The following is an 18,049-nucleotide window of genomic DNA, read 5'->3' on the forward strand; positions in this document are numbered from 1 at the left end:
CCTTTATTTGTTTACACTGTGGAAAATGAAGTATGACGGTTCAGCTATTAACTGTTCTTTCTTGTGATGTCCCATCGGATGTACTGGCGTTTTAATTCCTGCTTAATTAGTCAAACTTTTATGAGATATAATGAGATAATTAGCCAAACTTAAGTCCTGAACCATCTTTTTCTTTTGTGAATGGAATGCACTTGGCACTTAGCAAAATGGTCGTTTCCCTATGTATTATATTATCAGATGTTTCTATCTATAACAAGGCCTTATACTGATCATACATTATTCACATACAGTCTAACTACTTATTTCCACCACGCAAGAGGAAGCATTAAGTTTGATGTCATGTTCCTACACGTTAAAGATACTTTTTGATCCAAGTTAGGTAAAGACCATCCAATCAGCAGTGATTAGACAGGACACAGTGGAAGACTGTGTGTTCATGATCACAGACGACAGCAGCACTTCGCACTGTCGAGACACATTATCACATCCTCGTTACAGGGCCGGCGCAAATTACGTGGTTTTGCTTTTCCTCTCAGCCACAAAAACAAATTAGAAGAAACTTTTTGATAAATCACTGAGAACTGCAGATGTTTGCTTAGGCACTGGGATTGAAGTAAATCCTCCGGAGCTGTGTTTTTTTTTGTCTTTCTTTGTCAGATCCAAAATCTAAATGTTGTTCCACTGGAAAATTATATGAGTTATTGTGGACCTGTCCATAAATACACTCCACTGATTTATATTTCTTTTACATTTAGCTACCAGCACCACAAATGAAATGGTGCTCCTTAAGAGCTTTGACCCACTATAATTTAAATACTTAGGTGCTGTCATGATACAAGTTTACCTATCTAAAAATGTACTTCTATACTTAATCGGTTCCCACAGTATGGTGCAGGGACCACCAGGAGTACACGAGGAAGCCAAAGCAGGTCGAGTGAATTTTACTTTAGATGTTGTCACAGTGAGAGAAAGTAGAAGGATGGTTATTGGCTTTCTCCTGAGGGAAGCACAGACAGTTGTGTCATAATCAGATCTACTCGAAGAGCCAAAACCTGCTGTGGGGGCCAACTTGGGGCAAAATGTTATCGAACAGGCGGTCTGAGGTCTGAAGCTCCCTGACACGACAAAGATGTCCGGGGATTTCCAAAGTCTATAACTGCAGCCTAACTCTGAGACGAACACTGTCAAACTTGCTTGAGTAAAGAACTTTTTTTTAAAGTTTTTTTCAGTTTGTGGCAAAGCACATGAGAGATGTTCTGTTCATGCAGTGAAGAACTAGACAGACAGTATTTATCGTCACTACCCCGGCAGCTCCCACTTATAATTATACAACAAATGCGTGAGTGCAGTTCTCCGGGAGAAATGTCAGGACTATTTGCCACTGATTATGATTTGACAGCCAAGAGACCTGCGGTTTGAGTAAGACTCGTATTTATCACGGGCTGTCTAGTCTGACCCCTCGGGCTGCTGAGCAAACACAAGAGTGCTGCACAGTGTCTTTGCGGCTCCGCGCTCGCTATCTGCTGCACAAATGTTGCCATCTGCTCCGATCAAATGAATGCTGTGTGCAGCGCGCTGGCCTCTCCCAGTCGGTGCACTCATCTGGCTCTCACCGCAGATCACCCTATTGGTCGCTTTTTTTTTTTTTTTTTTTGGCAGTCCAAAATAACTTTTTCGGGCTGATTATAGGCTATCCGCTGCCAGTCCAAATTACAGCTCTGCGCTCGGATGGCCCCCAAAACAGCCACACAGAAACGGAGCAGTGAGCGAATGTGCGCGATGCACAAGAGCGCTGTGACAAGGAGAGCAGAGCACAGCTGCAGGGCTTCCTCCAGCAACCCATAACCAGAAAAAAACAGCACTTCTGGTGCAGAAACACATCACCAGGGCTCAAAAGATCTGAAGAGCTGAAACATTTGCAGTTTCACCTGCTCATTTAGTTATTAAGCTGAAGTGTTTTTTTTTTAATTTTTTTTTTTTTTTTATACAAGAACTCGCTGATTCTTGATTTCTGTTCTGATTCAAAAGCAAGACAACAATTGCACCTCTCTCAGCACACTTCATTAACATCTTTAAAATACTCTCCTTTGATTATAAACATGGGAAATGTCTGAACTTAAAGCCTCCACGGGTCACATCATGGAGGTACAGGCAGGGGTTGAAGGAGTACTCGGTTCTTTTAAGTAAAGGCAGCAATACCACAATGAATTTTATTTTTATTTTTAAGTAAAAGTCCTGCATTTAAAATTGAATTTAAGAACATCACTGTCGGCAAAATGTAGGCTACTTCAAGTATGAAAAGTAAAGGTACTCTTCATGCAAAATGTCACACTTTCCAGTGTTATATTTATCATATGTTGGAATATTGCTTCATTGACATGGAGATGCGAGAAGCATTTCATTTCAACACTGCTGAATAATTGTATAACAATGCAGATACAACAATCTAGTCATGTGTTGAGTCCAAGCATACAATTGAAAAACAAACTGCACAAGCATGAAACGTAGTAAGAGCAAGTAATGTATAGATGTATAAATGGCTCTAACAAAGATATTGATCTGAACAGTATATAGCTGTGAAATAAATACAGTGAGGTAGAAAGTACAAGATTTCCTGCTGAAATGTAGCAGAAAGGAAGTATAAAGTAACAGAAAATGGAAAAACTTGAGTAAAGTACAAGTACCTCTAAATGGTACTTTAATATAGTACTAGATTACATGTACTTAGTTACATTCCACCTATGGCTACAGGCTTTTCAGGTGAAGCAGTTTTAAAGTAAAGGGAACCCGTTCTGTGACAATTAAAATGTTATTCTGCGTTGGATAAAAGGTGAGCTATACCAAATACCTTGAAATAGATATTGTGGGATGAATATAAGTGTTTTCAAGGACATTTACGCAATAACATTTTTGATAAATAATCATCAGAAATATGGACATAATGTGAAAGCGGGTGAAGGCAAATAATTGAACTGCCAGAACAAACACATTACTATAATGCAGCCTTTAAAACCTGGAAAAGGCACTTATGCTCAAGGCTCTCACAATATTACAATATCCATATCACAATACCATGTAATATCAATATATCTCCCAGCCACACTCTGAACAGGAAGTTTCACACTCATAAATCACAGACAAGACTTGAACACAAGCAACACACACACAGGTGTGTTCGCATTTCAGCCTCAGATATCTCAAAGTCCTGCAGCCAGTTACAAACACCTGAATCCACAGACCTGATGCTACATGAACAAGCATCACGTTGAGATAATATGTGCCTTAATAACTGAATGCATTACATTTATACACACAGGCAACAGTAGGTAAATAAAGTCATGTACTGACCATTCGTCTCTGTTGAAGGCCAACAGTCAACAGCTGTTCAGAAACTGCTAATAAAACGCCGACAAGCGAAACAAACCGCTGCGTTTTCTGTCACACTGCATCTTATATATTATAAATCCAGGTGACTTCCGCTGATTCCTAAATGTCAGTGTGGCGTGTTTTTGAAGAACTGGGCCGTCCTGAATGCTAAGTTTTTGGCTAAGAGGAAGTGAAATTCAGGTTGAAAGTTCAACCAGGCGAATCAGGTCACCTGTCATGTTTTTTATTATTATTATTATTATTATCATTGGTTTTTAGTCTAAAAATATTTCATTTATTTCATGAATGTATCCATTCATTCAAAATACAAATACTGGTATAAAAACTAAAACTAAATATTATAAATAAACACATTTCTTTGGGGGTGCAGGGCGGGGAGAAGGGGGGTTGCTATGGTTATCTTACAGACATACACAGGTACAGGTAGCCTACACCTTTAGGGGAGATACACAAATTACTAACAAAGTTCAGCATTTAGCATCAGGCTTAACAGCTTTTGAGTGTAAATCTGGCAACAATTTAAACTATCAAGATTAAACTGTATTATAATACTCATAGTTCCCACAGGGACCCTATAGTGATGACAATATCACCAAAGAAGTCAAAGAAGACTTGATCAAAACCTGGTATGTGACTGGACTGTGTATGCAACGCTACAGGGCTTTTAATTTGAAACAAAGGCTTTTAATTTGACAACTAAGTCACACTGCAGTTGGCAGACAGGCGGTGTAACTTCATTACCCACTCACTCTGTGACAAACATTCAGGTATGAACTGGTGCTACATCGGAACAGCAGGAAGGACACTCTGCTTGTGATTGGCTGTTGCTTTGTTAGAGGGTTTAGGTTTGGGTTAGGATTAGGGATCAGCTGATTAAAAACAACCAATCACAGCAGCGTGAGTTTAGAACGAGAATCCTTCCGGCTGATCCAATCTACCACCAACCCTCAGTTAAGTAGTGCTTGCCCTATTGGTCCCGCCAATAACTGAAAAGCACCGATACAAATATATCTTTCTGCATTTTTAGCCAAAGAAAAAACAGCACCACCTTCTGGCCGGTACATATCAAAGCAAATACTTGGCATTCAAAATAAATTGTGGTGTAGAAGAAATGTCTCCTAAAAGGTTTTTCATATTGATAGAACTGGCACAGACACTGAGACACTTTACTGACAAACAGAGGAGCTGTCGGCCGGCGGACCGAGGATCCCCTCAGTTATTCAGTCTGTTATGACGGCTTTTGTTTTTAATGTTATTTTTTGCTCGGCTGCTAACGGCGCGGCGGCAGCGCATGTGTCTTACCACCTGTTTCCAGGCTATTTCTAATGACATCCTCTAAGCTTTTGCCAGACTCTCACATTACCACCTTCACGCCCCAGTTTCCTCTTTGAAAGATTAGTGCGCTGCTGTTAATATTCCCACCGGAAACCTCACATCTCACAGATTCTGCTGCATTACTGAGGCTGTGCAGGAAAATGTTGAGGCTGTCCTGCTTCTTGTTGACTCACTAATGGCACAGTCTGCTTTCAGAAGAGCTCAGTCCACACAACATAACCACCGGCTTTCAGTGGTATCTGCTGGACAAACTGGCAGCAATAGTGCTGTACAAGCTCTCACCCTGCTGGCATCGCCATAGCTACAGCACTTGTTTGTTGTACAAGGGAGTGTCCTTTTCTAAACCACCTAAATATGGTCTGTGGTTGCAACCACATCAATTCACAAGCTGCAGGGCAATGTACCCACACGTGCACACACTCTCAGACCCACACCAGGACCTTATGGCAACTACTTTATTCCACTTTGACTTTTAATGGCCCAAACAAATAGCTCTATTTTCCAGTTATTCAGTAATACGGTCATTTTAATCTCTTTCCAAAAAACCCACAAACACAGTGGCTGCAGGGTGTGGTGCGACTGACCCACTTAAACCTCAGTATACCCCGAGAAATCTGACATAACCGTAACTGAACCTCATGACTGGAGAGCCTGGCTGGCTCGTTTATGAGTGTGGGAGACTGTCCAGAGTCCAACTGGACTATTTTACTGTGTTGCTGCAGGGTTCGACCTGATGGACTACTTCAAAGTGAAAGATATCCTGGGAAGCAGAGATGACGACGGCCAAAGTCCCTACGTTCGTCTCGGCACCATGCCTATCGTGCAGCAAACTGGGTGAGTGACCAGCTCATACTGCAGACAAGTGTGTATAATGCACACTTGCTTCTGAATATTTGTAAATGTGGGACTTAAAAGCGAAGCCAGACTGAGCTGGTAGAGGAACAAACATGTCCATCTAAGGCCCTTCTGAATCTACTCACCCCCTTCCACTCACATGGATTGTTCTAAGAGTACTATTATGTTTCCTGTGGGTCAATTGTTTTGCAGTGATTTGACACCAAACAATTGCGTTAAGAATATTCATTAAAGAATTCAATTGACCTCATTCAAATCACTTCAGCTTTGTATCATTCAGTTCATTTCAAGTCAAGTCAATTGAATTGAATCAATTCAGCTCAATTCAGTTGTGTTGTATTCAATTCTAATCACTAATCTTAAACACTTTACAATCCCAAAACAACACACAGCAATGACACAAAATAACAACTGGACACATTAGAAACATTAATGTTTAAAAAATCAACCTTGGCCTGTAGCAGCATGACTATTGGTTCATGGTCACTTCAACCAGCCCGAACTATAAGATTTATCAAGTAGGATATGTAAGCCTGCTCTCTGCCTCCCGAACCCAAACTGGGAGGTGGTCCCACAGGAGAGGAGCCCGACAGCAAAGGCTCGGCCTGCCGATCAAAAAAGCAGAGTATTGCAAAAATATTTGATGGATCGGTTTAAAAGATAATATTTACAATAGGTAATGCTGCAGGGACTTCCTTCGGTAATATTGTACTTCAGTGATCCAAGTTTTCTAATAAAACAATGAATCAAAGTGCAGTGACATGCAGTGAATGTGTGGTTTCAGTTTTAGCCCAGGACAATTTCCAGCTATCTCAGACTTAGATGGAAATATTCATACCACTCTCATATCAGTAAGAGAAATATGAAGCTTCAGTCAACAGCCAGTTAGCTTAGCTTAGCACAAATACGTGAATACAAAGGGCAAGCCTGGTGCAGGCTAAAGGTAGAGATATCACACTTGCACTACTACAGCTCACTAATTAGCACGCTAAATCCTTGTCTAAAAAAAAAAAAAGAACAAAGTGTAAAAATGACAAATCTGGTCTTAAACTGGAAGGCAGATTTTGTGCTGTTTCCACCTCATTTCCTTAAAGCTAAGCTAAGCTAACCGGCAGAGCTGATAGCTTTCCGATATAGAAATGACAGTGGCATTGATCATACCATGTAACTTCCAGGAAGAAAGTAAATTAGCACACTTCCCAAAGTTTAGAATTATTCCTTAAGAAAAGAATGAAAAATTAACCACAAATTTAGAAATATTTTTTGGGACTTTCTCCAATTAGGCTTTTTAAATATTTTAATAAAAAAAGAGGTCTTCAAAGGTAACACACTTTTTATTTTTTTATTTTTTTTTTTTTTTAACACAAATAGCTCAAAATCATCTGAAATAATACATACAAAGTGTATATAATACATGTGTAGTGCATGTAAGATGGGTTTGATTTGCCACAATTAACAAAATAATGTCAAAGCAATTTAACATCATCTTACCTCCTCTTAGATATTAAATATCAGTGTCAGTCTGCTGAGGACAGCAGGATCAGTAGCTATAAAACAGAGTGGTTGTTAGGTAAAACATAGACAATGTCTATACATAGGCAAAAATAGACATATTTAAACAGTCACTGCAACAGTGTGTTTGTCACGTCCGCTACACGGAATAACAATGTGCTTTTATTCCCGCAGAGACGTGTTTCCTCAAGGTCTGCCAGATGAGTACGCCTTTGTGACGACATTCAAATTCAGGAAAACCTCAAGACGTGAAGATTGGTACCTGTGGCAGGTTTTTGATAAATATGGAATCCCACAGGTGAGTCAGCCAAATGTAAACAGTAATAAACGTGACTGCATGTGGCCCAATTTGGAACAACTTAGAATAGACTCTGCTCGCTCATCATTCAGTTTCCTTTTTAGGTTACTGGGCTTAAAACATAAAAATAGTGTCATAAAAAGTTAAATTCAGACAAAGCTGAAATGTTCAGTAATGCAACCTACTGTATTATTGTCAAACTTTTTCTTCTCATCTGTTCCCAAAATCTGATATTGAAAAGCAGAATAACTAAACAGTACAGTAGGCCTCCCAAACATCAAGCGCCTGCATGCTTCCTCTCTGGTCGTTAACGTCGTCTTGCCTCTGACCCGTCAGGTGTCCATCCGTCTGGATGGCGAGAACAAGGCGGTGGAGTACAACGCCGTCGGGCTGACAAAAGATGCCGTCCGAGCTGTGTTCAAGAACGCCGAAGTCGACAACCTGTTTGACCGCAGCTGGCACAAGATTGCCCTCAGCGTGGAGGCCAAGTCCGTGTCCCTGTACCTGGACTGCAAACACATCCAGACGCTGCCCATCGAAGACCGGGAGGACATCGACATCCAGGGGAAGACGGTGATCGGGAAGAGGCTGTATGACAGTGTGCCGATCGATGTGAGTTTTTATCTCTGCTGTGAGGATATTCTCGCTATCCAAGGTTGTTTTCTTATGGTTTGATCTGTTCATCAACTGTGTGTCTGTGTTGGTGCAGTTTGACCTCCAGAGGATGATGATTTACTGCGACTCCAAGCATGCAGAGCTGGAAACCTGCTGTGATCTCCCCAATGGGCCTGTGAGTATTACAGTCTGTCGACTGTCCGCCTGCACCTTTCTACTGACTGTGAAACCGTGTACATGGTTGTCTACAAATAAACTAATGCATAGTTATTATGAAAATTACAACAGAGAAAAAGACTGGATGATGTTACTGTTCAAAGGAAATGTGGCATCCAAATAAGTCAATTTATTTGTAATTGCAAGTTGCTTTAAAACAGTAAAGTGTCTGCTCGTTGGCTTAACTCAGTCTCTAATTTGAAGATACTGAACCCGAAGTTGCTACCAATGGCAGGCGAGTGCCTTGCACGGTAGCTTTGCCAGCATAGGTGTGTGAATGTGTGTGTGAGTGTGTGAATTTGAGGCAAACTGTAAAGCGCTTTGTGAGACCACTAAGATGATAAAGTGCTGTTTAAGTAAAGACTATGTAACGTTTAATATTTGATTTCACCAAAAAACAATAATTGTTGAGTCACAGTAGTATAAATCTCATCAGACAGTCCTGCCACTCTGTTCACACAAGTATGCTGCAGTTTTTTTGAAAAGACATTGTTTTGTTGCAGTGCCCTAAGAAAGTGGTGACAGAGGCCCCCCCCGTGGAAATCCTCACTCCGACACCAACCGTGGTGGAGCAACAAAGAGGCCCTCAAGTGAACTGCTCCTGCCCTGCGGGAGAGAAGGTAAAGCCACCTAATTTTACCCCTCTCTTAATCCCCGTCTATTACCTCCACGGATGAGTGGGAATCCTTTCTTCAACGGCTTTCAATAGACGGCTGTGTTTTCATTTCCCGCAGGGAGACATCGGTGCACCCGGTGTTGCAGGTCCTAAGGGTGAAAAGGTCATCTACCATTGCCTTTCAGCACTAGTTTGTGTGTGACAAACTTCCATTATGTTGGTTCGGCTTTCTTTTTTTTTTTATTGTGTGAACATGCCTACCTTTTCAGGGTGACGGTGGCCCTAAGGGTGGCCTCGGATCGCCCGGCCTCAGAGGAGAGAAAGGAGAAACTGTATGAAACAGTCAACATTCACACTATTTATTTCTTCTAAGACGTAAAAATCAGCTAATTGCTAATGTATTGAATTTCACTTTACCATGTGATCATAGCTTCAAAGCATTTAGTTAAACAGACTGTCAGGCAAGTCATTACATACTGCATGCCTTCCAGCTCTCCTGCTTTTCCTCCTGCCTCGATAATAATTGATCCTTATCGATTAATTATTTGCAGGGCAAAGTAATCTCTGTCAAAGGTGACAGAGGTGAGAAGGTAAGTAAACTTGATCCTTCCCGACTCTGCATGAGCATCACCTTTAACCCAAAGACATGTTTTATGCATATTTTATATGCATGTAGACAAAAACCTCTAATCTGCTGCTTGAAATATATACTTCTTCTTTCCTATCTTGCTTGTTGTGTTTATCTTATTTATGTATTTCAACAATTTCTGGCAGGGAGTGTCTAGGAAAATGCTCATTCAGCTGTTATTGTCAGAATTACAGGACAGGTTACCACAGAGGATGTGTAGCGGAGAGGGCAGTGCTACGCAGACGCCCACCAAGCCTTTAGAAATCACAGCCTCTGCGCTGCCTGCCAGTGCCAGCTCGGAGTCTCACAGTATAATTTATTCCTTGAGACAAACTCCCCTGCATGCATCATTCATGTCCTGTCCTGAGAGGGACACTTAAAGCGGCCACAAGAGGTCTGGCAGACAGGACGTAGACCTCTGACTTGTCTTATGTGCTTCGGTTGTGTTGAGAGTGCGCCTGGAAATCCTTTTTGGATGAAACAGGTGCACTGCAGGAAGCAGTCAGGCACTTTTTCTTTCCTTTAACAATGCAGTCAGACAGACAGCAGAGCTCATTTCATGATAAATTTATTTTCATTTTGTTTTTCTCGCTGCGAGAAAACCCCCTGCCTGGTTTGGTAAAAGTGCATTAAATCAAACTTTAATGCACAGTATTCCCGCTGCTTTTTCCATTTCTTACTTTCTGCGAAAGCATCTGGCTTCACTTTTGTTTTTGTTTTTTTTATCCCTGAGAAGGCTGCAATTTGTTGCTGTAAACTTTTCTGAAGCTGATGCAAACACATGACGTAAGTTGACTTCAAGCTGCGGTCGAAAGTGGCTACGTCGGTCATCAAGTCGCACGGGGTGAAAGTGAATTCATCCCGCTTTGATGGCGTCTAATTGCATCTTTAACCAGCTCGAAAAGCGACAATTCCCCCACGTAGCTGTGTTGTTATACAGTTGATGATGTCTTTTTCTGTTAAGGGGTGCAGCAGAGCACCGTCTCCTAATCTCTGTGATGAAAGAAATGACATGCATTAATATGATAGAAGCCTTAAACTCAAATTAAAGGGCAACCTTCTGTGACTTGTAAAGTGGTTTATGAAGCAGAGGGAAGTCTTGCAGTGGGCAAGAGCTCGTGGTACTGTGTAATTTAACAGCCATTGCTTTTCTTTACTTTGAATTCCACGGGATTCTCTGGCACAGAAGATGACATCAGTGTACAAACCAAAAGTGCAACTCTTTGAGGACAATGGGAAGCCATTGTTCCTTGAGTCTTTGGTTTGAATGTGCGACCAGACCGTTGCGGCTCCTGGTGCAGCTGTCATCGTATTCTGGCTACCAAACCTTTACTCAAAAGTGTTTTGTTCATTCCGATCTCGTGTGACTCTTTGTGTTCCGTGTGTAACTCCTATGTGTGACGAATGTAGTCCAATAATACATCTCTAACCTTTGTACTTTGTTCTACATTAATCCACCACGTACTAAACCGTATTTTGTGATGCCACCAGGTTGACTTTCTGACACCATCACCGCCGTCCGTATCGGCCAACTTGCATGCCTGTGTTTGACAGATATATAAGAATAAACACTTGTTTTCCATTTACAGGGTGATAGTGGCAGGATAGGGTTGACAGGTGCTCCTGGACAAAAAGGAGAGAAGGTGTGAACCTGGAGATGTCGACTGTTTTCCTTTTTAATTTTGAGCCTTAAAATGTCAAATACTGGTATTCATTTTATGTTTCCAATCATCTTACAGGGACTTGGTGGCGTGCCAGGTATCGATGGCTTATCTGGCGACAAAGGAGACAACGTAAGAAACAGCATTTGTGTATTTCTGTGTAAAACACAATCTTTGTAACACTTCAGAAATGTATAAATGTGTATTTCTTTTGTAATTAGGGTGCAGCAGGAAAGAATGGTGATCCAGGCCGAGCAGGTCCAGCTGGACCAAAGGTGGGTGAAATGTGGTTCTTCCAGTATTAAATCCATTCACAAAACAGTGCACATGTATGTGGCTCAGCATTGAACGTTTTTTTTTAAAATAAATTTCAGGCAGTTAAAAAAAGAAGAAAAATAACACAGAATGTCTTAAGTTTTTCTGGTTTTGGCTCTGATCTCAGAGACAAACTTGTTCTCTTAAGTGGGCGTACATGCGTTTTTATGGACAATTACCTCTCAGCCTGGTATTGATTTCCTGTGAGAAGAAGTCAGAGGGGTGCAGTTTGGTTGACTTTCCTTTGGATGAAGCAGCAGCTGGTGGGAGAGGCAGCAGGGGAAGGGAGGAGGGTGGTGGGAGGAGGGAGGGGTGGTGGCTTGGGTTGGGGCAAGCGACTGTGACCAGCTGCCCAAGTCCATAAGGGAACAATTGCCCCCTTTTGTTCCAACATAGTGAATACTATCACAGAGCAATGGCTTACGGGAAGGAAACACAATCAGAACGTTGATCAGCTCCTAATCTCAAGCTGTGACCTGTTGTGAACAGTAGTAAAACCATTTCAGTCTAAAATTAGACGCAGAATAAATAAAGTGACTAAAATATACACTCAACTACTCAAATAGCAGCCTCTGAGATCATTTTTCCTAACCCCTGTTTTGCAAATGTGCTAATCTGCAGCATTTACAATCATATTTTTAATGTTGTGTGTCATGAAGTTTTATTGAAACTACTAATTAAAAATAAAATGTTATGAAGTGAAAGGGATCAGTCCCAAGGTTAAAGTCGCAGATAATTATTGCAGGCTTATTCAGTCTAATAGGCCAGATATGACATAGCCAATATATCTACATTAGTGTACATAAATGTAAGAGTTATTCATAGCCATTCATTGACAAAATATTTTGTGTATTCCCAGGGATTTTCCTGTGGCCATCTTGCTTTGAAATTGAATAGCCATAGTGGATTATCTTATGTTATGTTTCAACCCAGTATCACACCAAGGCGTATGGTACACCCAACAGTCCACTACAGGATACCGTGTCAATGTCACATTTGGCCTTGGTTAGGTGTGAAATGGAAGAAACCTCTGGTTTATGCACCAAAAAAACACTTAAATTTAGAAAAAGAAGTTATATTTTGTAAATAATGCTATGTATTTAACGTATTTAAGTTCAATGTAAGTACATGACGCTATATATGTATGTATGTTACATTAAGTGGAGTCCATTTTGACAGTGGTTTTCTCACTGACTTGATCACCGATTTCCTTGGTGAAATTCCTGTGTTTGTTCCATCCAACTACCCATGACCTTCTTCCTCAGTTGACGTTTGTACCACTGGGAATGAGAGCAGTCATGCATGAGTGTACTTTTCATGCCTAGGTGAGGCAAACAATTACACTGACGACGTATCTTCTGGTGGACTGACACAGGTATATTATATGCTTTTGGGGGATGCTTTAGTTCGTGCTGCGTCCATTTCTAATAGTAAGACAAATCTCTGATAAACCAGCTTTATTCTAACTACAAACACAGACTACCTAGACAGAAAAGGTTACCCAGGTTATCTAATGAAAACAGACATTAAGCAGCTAAAGAGAAAGACATTATTTAGCAGCTGGTGGAGACCAAAATAGAGCTTAAACAAGAATGAATATTGGACTTGTTGTTAAATTATCATTATAAACTCATTAATATCTGATGCTGCACATGTTGTGTAGAGCCATTTTCATGTAGAGCTTTGAAAAGGGGCTGATTCACACATCAATATCATCATATTCTTTGAAGCAAATCTTATGTTTTCATTAATTCAGCCTTTAAAGCCAGGTGCCAGGTTATAAAGTTAAAAGTTACTGCTTTAAATATCAGTCAGACAAACTAGTGCGGTATGCTGTGCAATGAGACAACAACCCAATTCAGGGACGTTTCCACCAACATAAAACCCATACTATTCTGGTTTGTGAACTTAAATTTGAACTGTTCCACCAGAAAAAGAGACAAGTTGGGTCAGACTGGGAATCAGAAAATAGTAGGGCCTGACAAATGAACCGTGGCGACATCACCTGTTTGCTTTTATTTAAAGGGAAAATAGTCAATTGTAACAGTGACGCATTGGTTTCTCTACAAATTGATGGAAATCCACAGTTTGGTCCTGGATTTGGAGTTGAAAACTTTCAAAGAGAGAGAGTAAACTACCTTACTACTGAATGTCTGAAAGAACATTTCTTTGTTTCTCTGCTGACAAAAGAATGAAAGTGAGGTCAGAGTTCAAGTTTCTCCTCTGTGAGGGGGTCTTGTCACTGACAGCTGCTGTTTGTTTTGGGGGGTTTCAGGTTCCTTAGTTGGTCAGTTGCATTTTCTACATTGATTCAGCTCTGACTCAGCAGCCCCGAGTTGGCCTGTAGTTTATCACTGAGTCAGCATTGCTGACACTTTGGTGAGAGTCCCGAGTCGATAACTAATACACTCATACAATTGTTGTTCATTTTCTTTTGTACAGGGGATTCAAGGGGATGCGGGAATCCCTGGGACACCTGGGCCAAACGGTGTCACTGTGAGTATAATCTGAATGCATTTCATTAGTTAAAGCCTGATGGTGGTTAATTAAACTTTGTAAATGATAATATGATGTTGCTTTGTGTTGTTTTAGGGTGATTCAGGTATTAAAGGTGAAAAAGGAACACCTGGAGCCACGGTACGTTATACTGTAACCGTTTTGTGATCTAACATCTCCATCTAATGATGATGTTTTAAGCAGTTGCTCCACATATTCATCCAGGGGGGGCTGCCTGCTACAGCCATTTGTTTTTTGGCGACTCCGCTCCATTGCAGCAGATACGTGCTCTGCATTTGGCTCGAGAGCACTTGATCAAAACAGTTGTTGCTGAGGGACAAAGAGAGAGATACTCATTTGCGTTCGCTGTCCGTGTTTACCCAGCATGCCCTGGGAGTTGAACCTTGAGTTTGAACCTGTACAGAAAAACGGGGTTAACTTCTGTGAGAGAGAGAGACCATTCATCTCACAGGACCAAAGAACTGAGGTGCATAATTGTGCAAACAGATGTGGCTTCCTTGATTCACTCTCCACATTTCCTGTCTGGAACTCTGTGGGGGCGTTTGGGGTTATAATGCACCTCATTCAGGCCTGTTGAAGCTTCGTCGATGTCTGAAGTTTCCTCTAAACCTCTAACATTACATTGATGTTAGAAAGTAATTTGGATTCAGTGAGAGGTTATTGCTCTGCATCGACTGTGGTTTCCAAATATGGTCATTAGATTTGTTGATGCTTTAGATGTCAAGATGTTCTTGTGACACCAGAAAGATTAAGTTAAGTCGAGTTAGAAGACTTCAGCAGGCAGTTTGTGTAAGGCACCTGAAACGGAACCAGTACATTGATTACTTTGCCATATGGCATGAGGATGTGTAGCAGGCTAACACTGTAGCTCCATTCAGACATGCTGATGCCAGATTTAAAGCTGTCTGTCAGCCAGTCACTCAGTCAGTAAGCAATTTCCTGTAGGTGCTGGAAAAGTACTTGAGTCAGTGGAGTGATAAAAGGAATAGGTGGTTGAGGAGGGACGTGGGGTTGAAGGCATCAGGACAGTGTTTGTTGACTAAAAAGTCAGAGCTGTTTTTTGGGTTACAAAGCATTCTTCACCGCAAGAAAAAAAATAGTCTTTATTAGGCATGCGAGTTGCACTGCTCTAGGGATGGCATGTTGGTTGGCTGATCCACCACTTTGGTCCAGATTAATATGTCTGAGCCACCATGAAATTTAGTAACGATACCCTACAAAGCCATCGGATGAATTCTAATGGTTTTGCTGAACCCCTTTTACTCTCGCATCACCAGGAACACTTGTGAGTGAAATTCCTTGACTGGATTGCGTTGAAATTTGCTCCAGATATTCAGGTTTCCCTCCAATTGAATTGTAATAACTTTTGTAAACCTTTAACTCTTTATCATACTAATAATGTTGTAATGTTTAAAAAATTTCCCCTCGGGGATTAATAAAGTATATACCTACCTACCTACCTACCTACTTATTAATACATTCTTGGCTGAAGTTTCTGAAGTGAAGAAGGATGCGCAGTTTGATACGACTGTTTGGTCAGCCATGTTTTGTAGTTTGAAATAATTTACCCAGCATTCAGTGAATTAGCCATAAGACAGTCCATTTCTGTATTTTGAAGTCTGACCATTAGTTCAATTTAAACCACAGCAAAAATCGATATTTGTGAAAATGGCTCCACTATTGTTGCACATTGTTCCCTATTGTGAACAGTTTAGCATGCTAAAGTTAGCATTTAGCTGCCAGCATGTCTGGAAACCACAGTCTTGTTTTTTGATGTATCCTCCATTTCACTTCGACCTTTGGCCCAAGCAAGCCCAGTGATAGAGCCTCAAATTAGGACATTATACAAACATGAATGCCATATTTCAATCTTGCTTTCCACTGCCGGTTGCTTCCCCTTTTATCACATTACAATGTTGTTGTTTATTAATGGTTTAATGTTTCCACCTGAAGAATGACCCCGAAACGTCTATTTGTATTACAGTAGTGGATAGAAATAAGTATTGTTATGGATTTTCTTTTGCCAGTTTTCAGAAATGAAATTCTGTTTATCTTATTTTATAAATTTGTTTTGATATATTATGGAAAGCTGATTGTCGTCTTCAGTTAGGAATACTTTGGTTTCCATTTTAGGGTGGTGCAGGACAGGATGGATTCCCTGGAAAACCTGGTGTTCCTGGGAAAGATGTAAGTTGTGATTCTCCGTTTAAAATGCTGCAGTTGCAAACGGATACCGATATTAAAATGTGACACATTTGGTGAGAATTATTTATCAATCTTTCGTCTAAAATTGTTTAGGGGTTGAGAGGACTAGCTGGAGCACCTGGTCCCATTGGAATCAGAGGTGACAAGGTACAGTCACCCCGCTGCTGTTCTGTATGCAAAACAGCCTGATCACTTGATTAGAAACAATTCATAGAAGATACACTGTGCTGATATGAATCATTTTCAAAGAGGTATCATCAGAGGTTTCCCAGCTGTTGTCTGCCCTCTCCAGACATTCCTCCGTCTCTTCCGTGCATCATCAAATCCAGCCCACTCATTTGTCTGAGTAAATAAAATGCAGACATCATTTGTCTGTCTGTAATTACGGACTTTGATGATTCTTCCAGCGGTGCACACACATGCTTACGCCACACCCATACGCATGCACACAGATCCACAAAGAGCTGCAGTGGTACTTCACCCACAAGTTTCACTTTCCTTCAGCCTACAAGGAGCACATGCAATCTTTAACATGACTAATCTCATGAATTATGGTCGTAGCTGTGTCATTTCTAAACTGCCCGAGGGGCTTCACCCGGCAAGCCTCTGGAGTCTAATGACGGGGTGTTTATCCTTGTTGTGTGAACTGTGTCACAGGGCGAGAGAGGCCTTCCCGGATTACCTGGGGATGTGGTGAGTACCACAAATACACCAAAGGGATATAAGAGTTGTGTTCATAAGAATTACAAGGTTGAAATGAAGAACGTAGTGAAGTTATAGAGTTAAAAATATGAGCAGCATTTTAAAATATACATGTAAGAAATTCAGTTTGTACATTTAATTGTACATGTTACCTTGATTTTTATGGTTATTGCTAAACACAGACCAGGTAATCATGGACAAGAGTAACCTATTGATCTCGTTTTTTTAACTGAAGCCCATAACTTTATAAACTAAATAATTGTGTCTCCTGTATTTATGAAGTATAGGACAAGAGATGAAACAGTTAAACAAATAAAAGGAATTAAAAAAAAGAAAAAAAAAAAAGGCAATGTTGAGGACTGATTCATTATTTAGGTTGTTTTAAATACATTTCTTTGGATTTTGGTCTTTTAGTCAGATAAAACCGCAATTTTAATATTTCTCATCATATTAAAATTGCAATGCGGGCATTTTCTTTTACAGTAAACAGATTCATTAATAAAGAAAACAAATGTCAGTTGCAACCCTTTGGCAGACAAAGGAACATGTCCTTCCACTCTTTATTTTCTTTTGTAACAAAAAAAATGGGGGATAATCTGACATAAAAAGCAACATTTTCTTTCATGACACCATAAAGGAGTTTTGTGACAAATGAAGTGTAAAACACATTTTTAGATGAGTATGGTTATCTTGCCCATTGCTATTTCATCACAGTAATTAGGAGTAATGAATTTGACAATGACACACTCATATGGAAACTGCATCATGTAATGATTTCTTCGTTGTTTTAATTGCAGGCACAAAGAGAAGGCTCATGGGGTGGAAAGGTGAGTAAAACAAAACAACATTTATCATGTTTAGTTCATTGACAGATAAGCACACTAAATAATACCTGGTAGTATTGAACATCAAGTATATGTTAGTTAACCACTGTATATTAGGACGAGAGATAAACAGCAGGTGCAGCGTTCGTCAAAACATACAGTATCAAAATGTATACAAACATTTGTGTGTAAAATATTTTATAAACAATTTCACAATGTATAGTTGTCTCAAATACTCGCACAATAAAAATCATTTTATGATTGGAAACTGTTGCCTTACAAATTTGAGTTGACTGCTCTTAGGTTGATGAATTAGTTCAAAGTCATTTTGAGTTGAAGTTGTAAAACAAGCTAACAAAATTA

General features: G+C 40.3%; 1 protein-coding gene across 1 annotated transcript in view; it reads left to right on the forward strand.

The window, feature by feature from the left end:
- The window catches only part of col22a1 (collagen, type XXII, alpha 1), a 60,739-nt gene that overhangs the window by 7,995 nt on the left and 34,695 nt on the right, over positions 1–18,049 (forward strand). The window contains exons 4-20 of the mRNA XM_069703376.1: positions 5,445–5,556; positions 7,264–7,387; positions 7,724–7,999; positions 8,097–8,177; positions 8,722–8,838; positions 8,953–8,997; positions 9,104–9,166; positions 9,386–9,424; positions 11,052–11,105; positions 11,202–11,255; positions 11,345–11,398; positions 13,881–13,934; positions 14,031–14,075; positions 16,089–16,142; positions 16,254–16,307; positions 16,818–16,853; positions 17,660–17,689. Of these exons, the coding sequence (XP_069559477.1) occupies positions 5,445–5,556; positions 7,264–7,387; positions 7,724–7,999; positions 8,097–8,177; positions 8,722–8,838; positions 8,953–8,997; positions 9,104–9,166; positions 9,386–9,424; positions 11,052–11,105; positions 11,202–11,255; positions 11,345–11,398; positions 13,881–13,934; positions 14,031–14,075; positions 16,089–16,142; positions 16,254–16,307; positions 16,818–16,853; positions 17,660–17,689 (1,292 nt within the window). The remainder of the gene's footprint in view (positions 1–5,444; positions 5,557–7,263; positions 7,388–7,723; positions 8,000–8,096; positions 8,178–8,721; positions 8,839–8,952; positions 8,998–9,103; positions 9,167–9,385; positions 9,425–11,051; positions 11,106–11,201; positions 11,256–11,344; positions 11,399–13,880; positions 13,935–14,030; positions 14,076–16,088; positions 16,143–16,253; positions 16,308–16,817; positions 16,854–17,659; positions 17,690–18,049) is intronic.

The sequence above is a fragment of the Brachyistius frenatus genome, unplaced genomic scaffold (genome assembly GCF_029030835.1).
Source record: "Brachyistius frenatus isolate BFR_SWC_R1_liver_20210118 unplaced genomic scaffold, ASM2903083v1 Contig_46, whole genome shotgun sequence".
NCBI lineage: Eukaryota > Metazoa > Chordata > Actinopteri > Embiotocidae > Brachyistius > Brachyistius frenatus.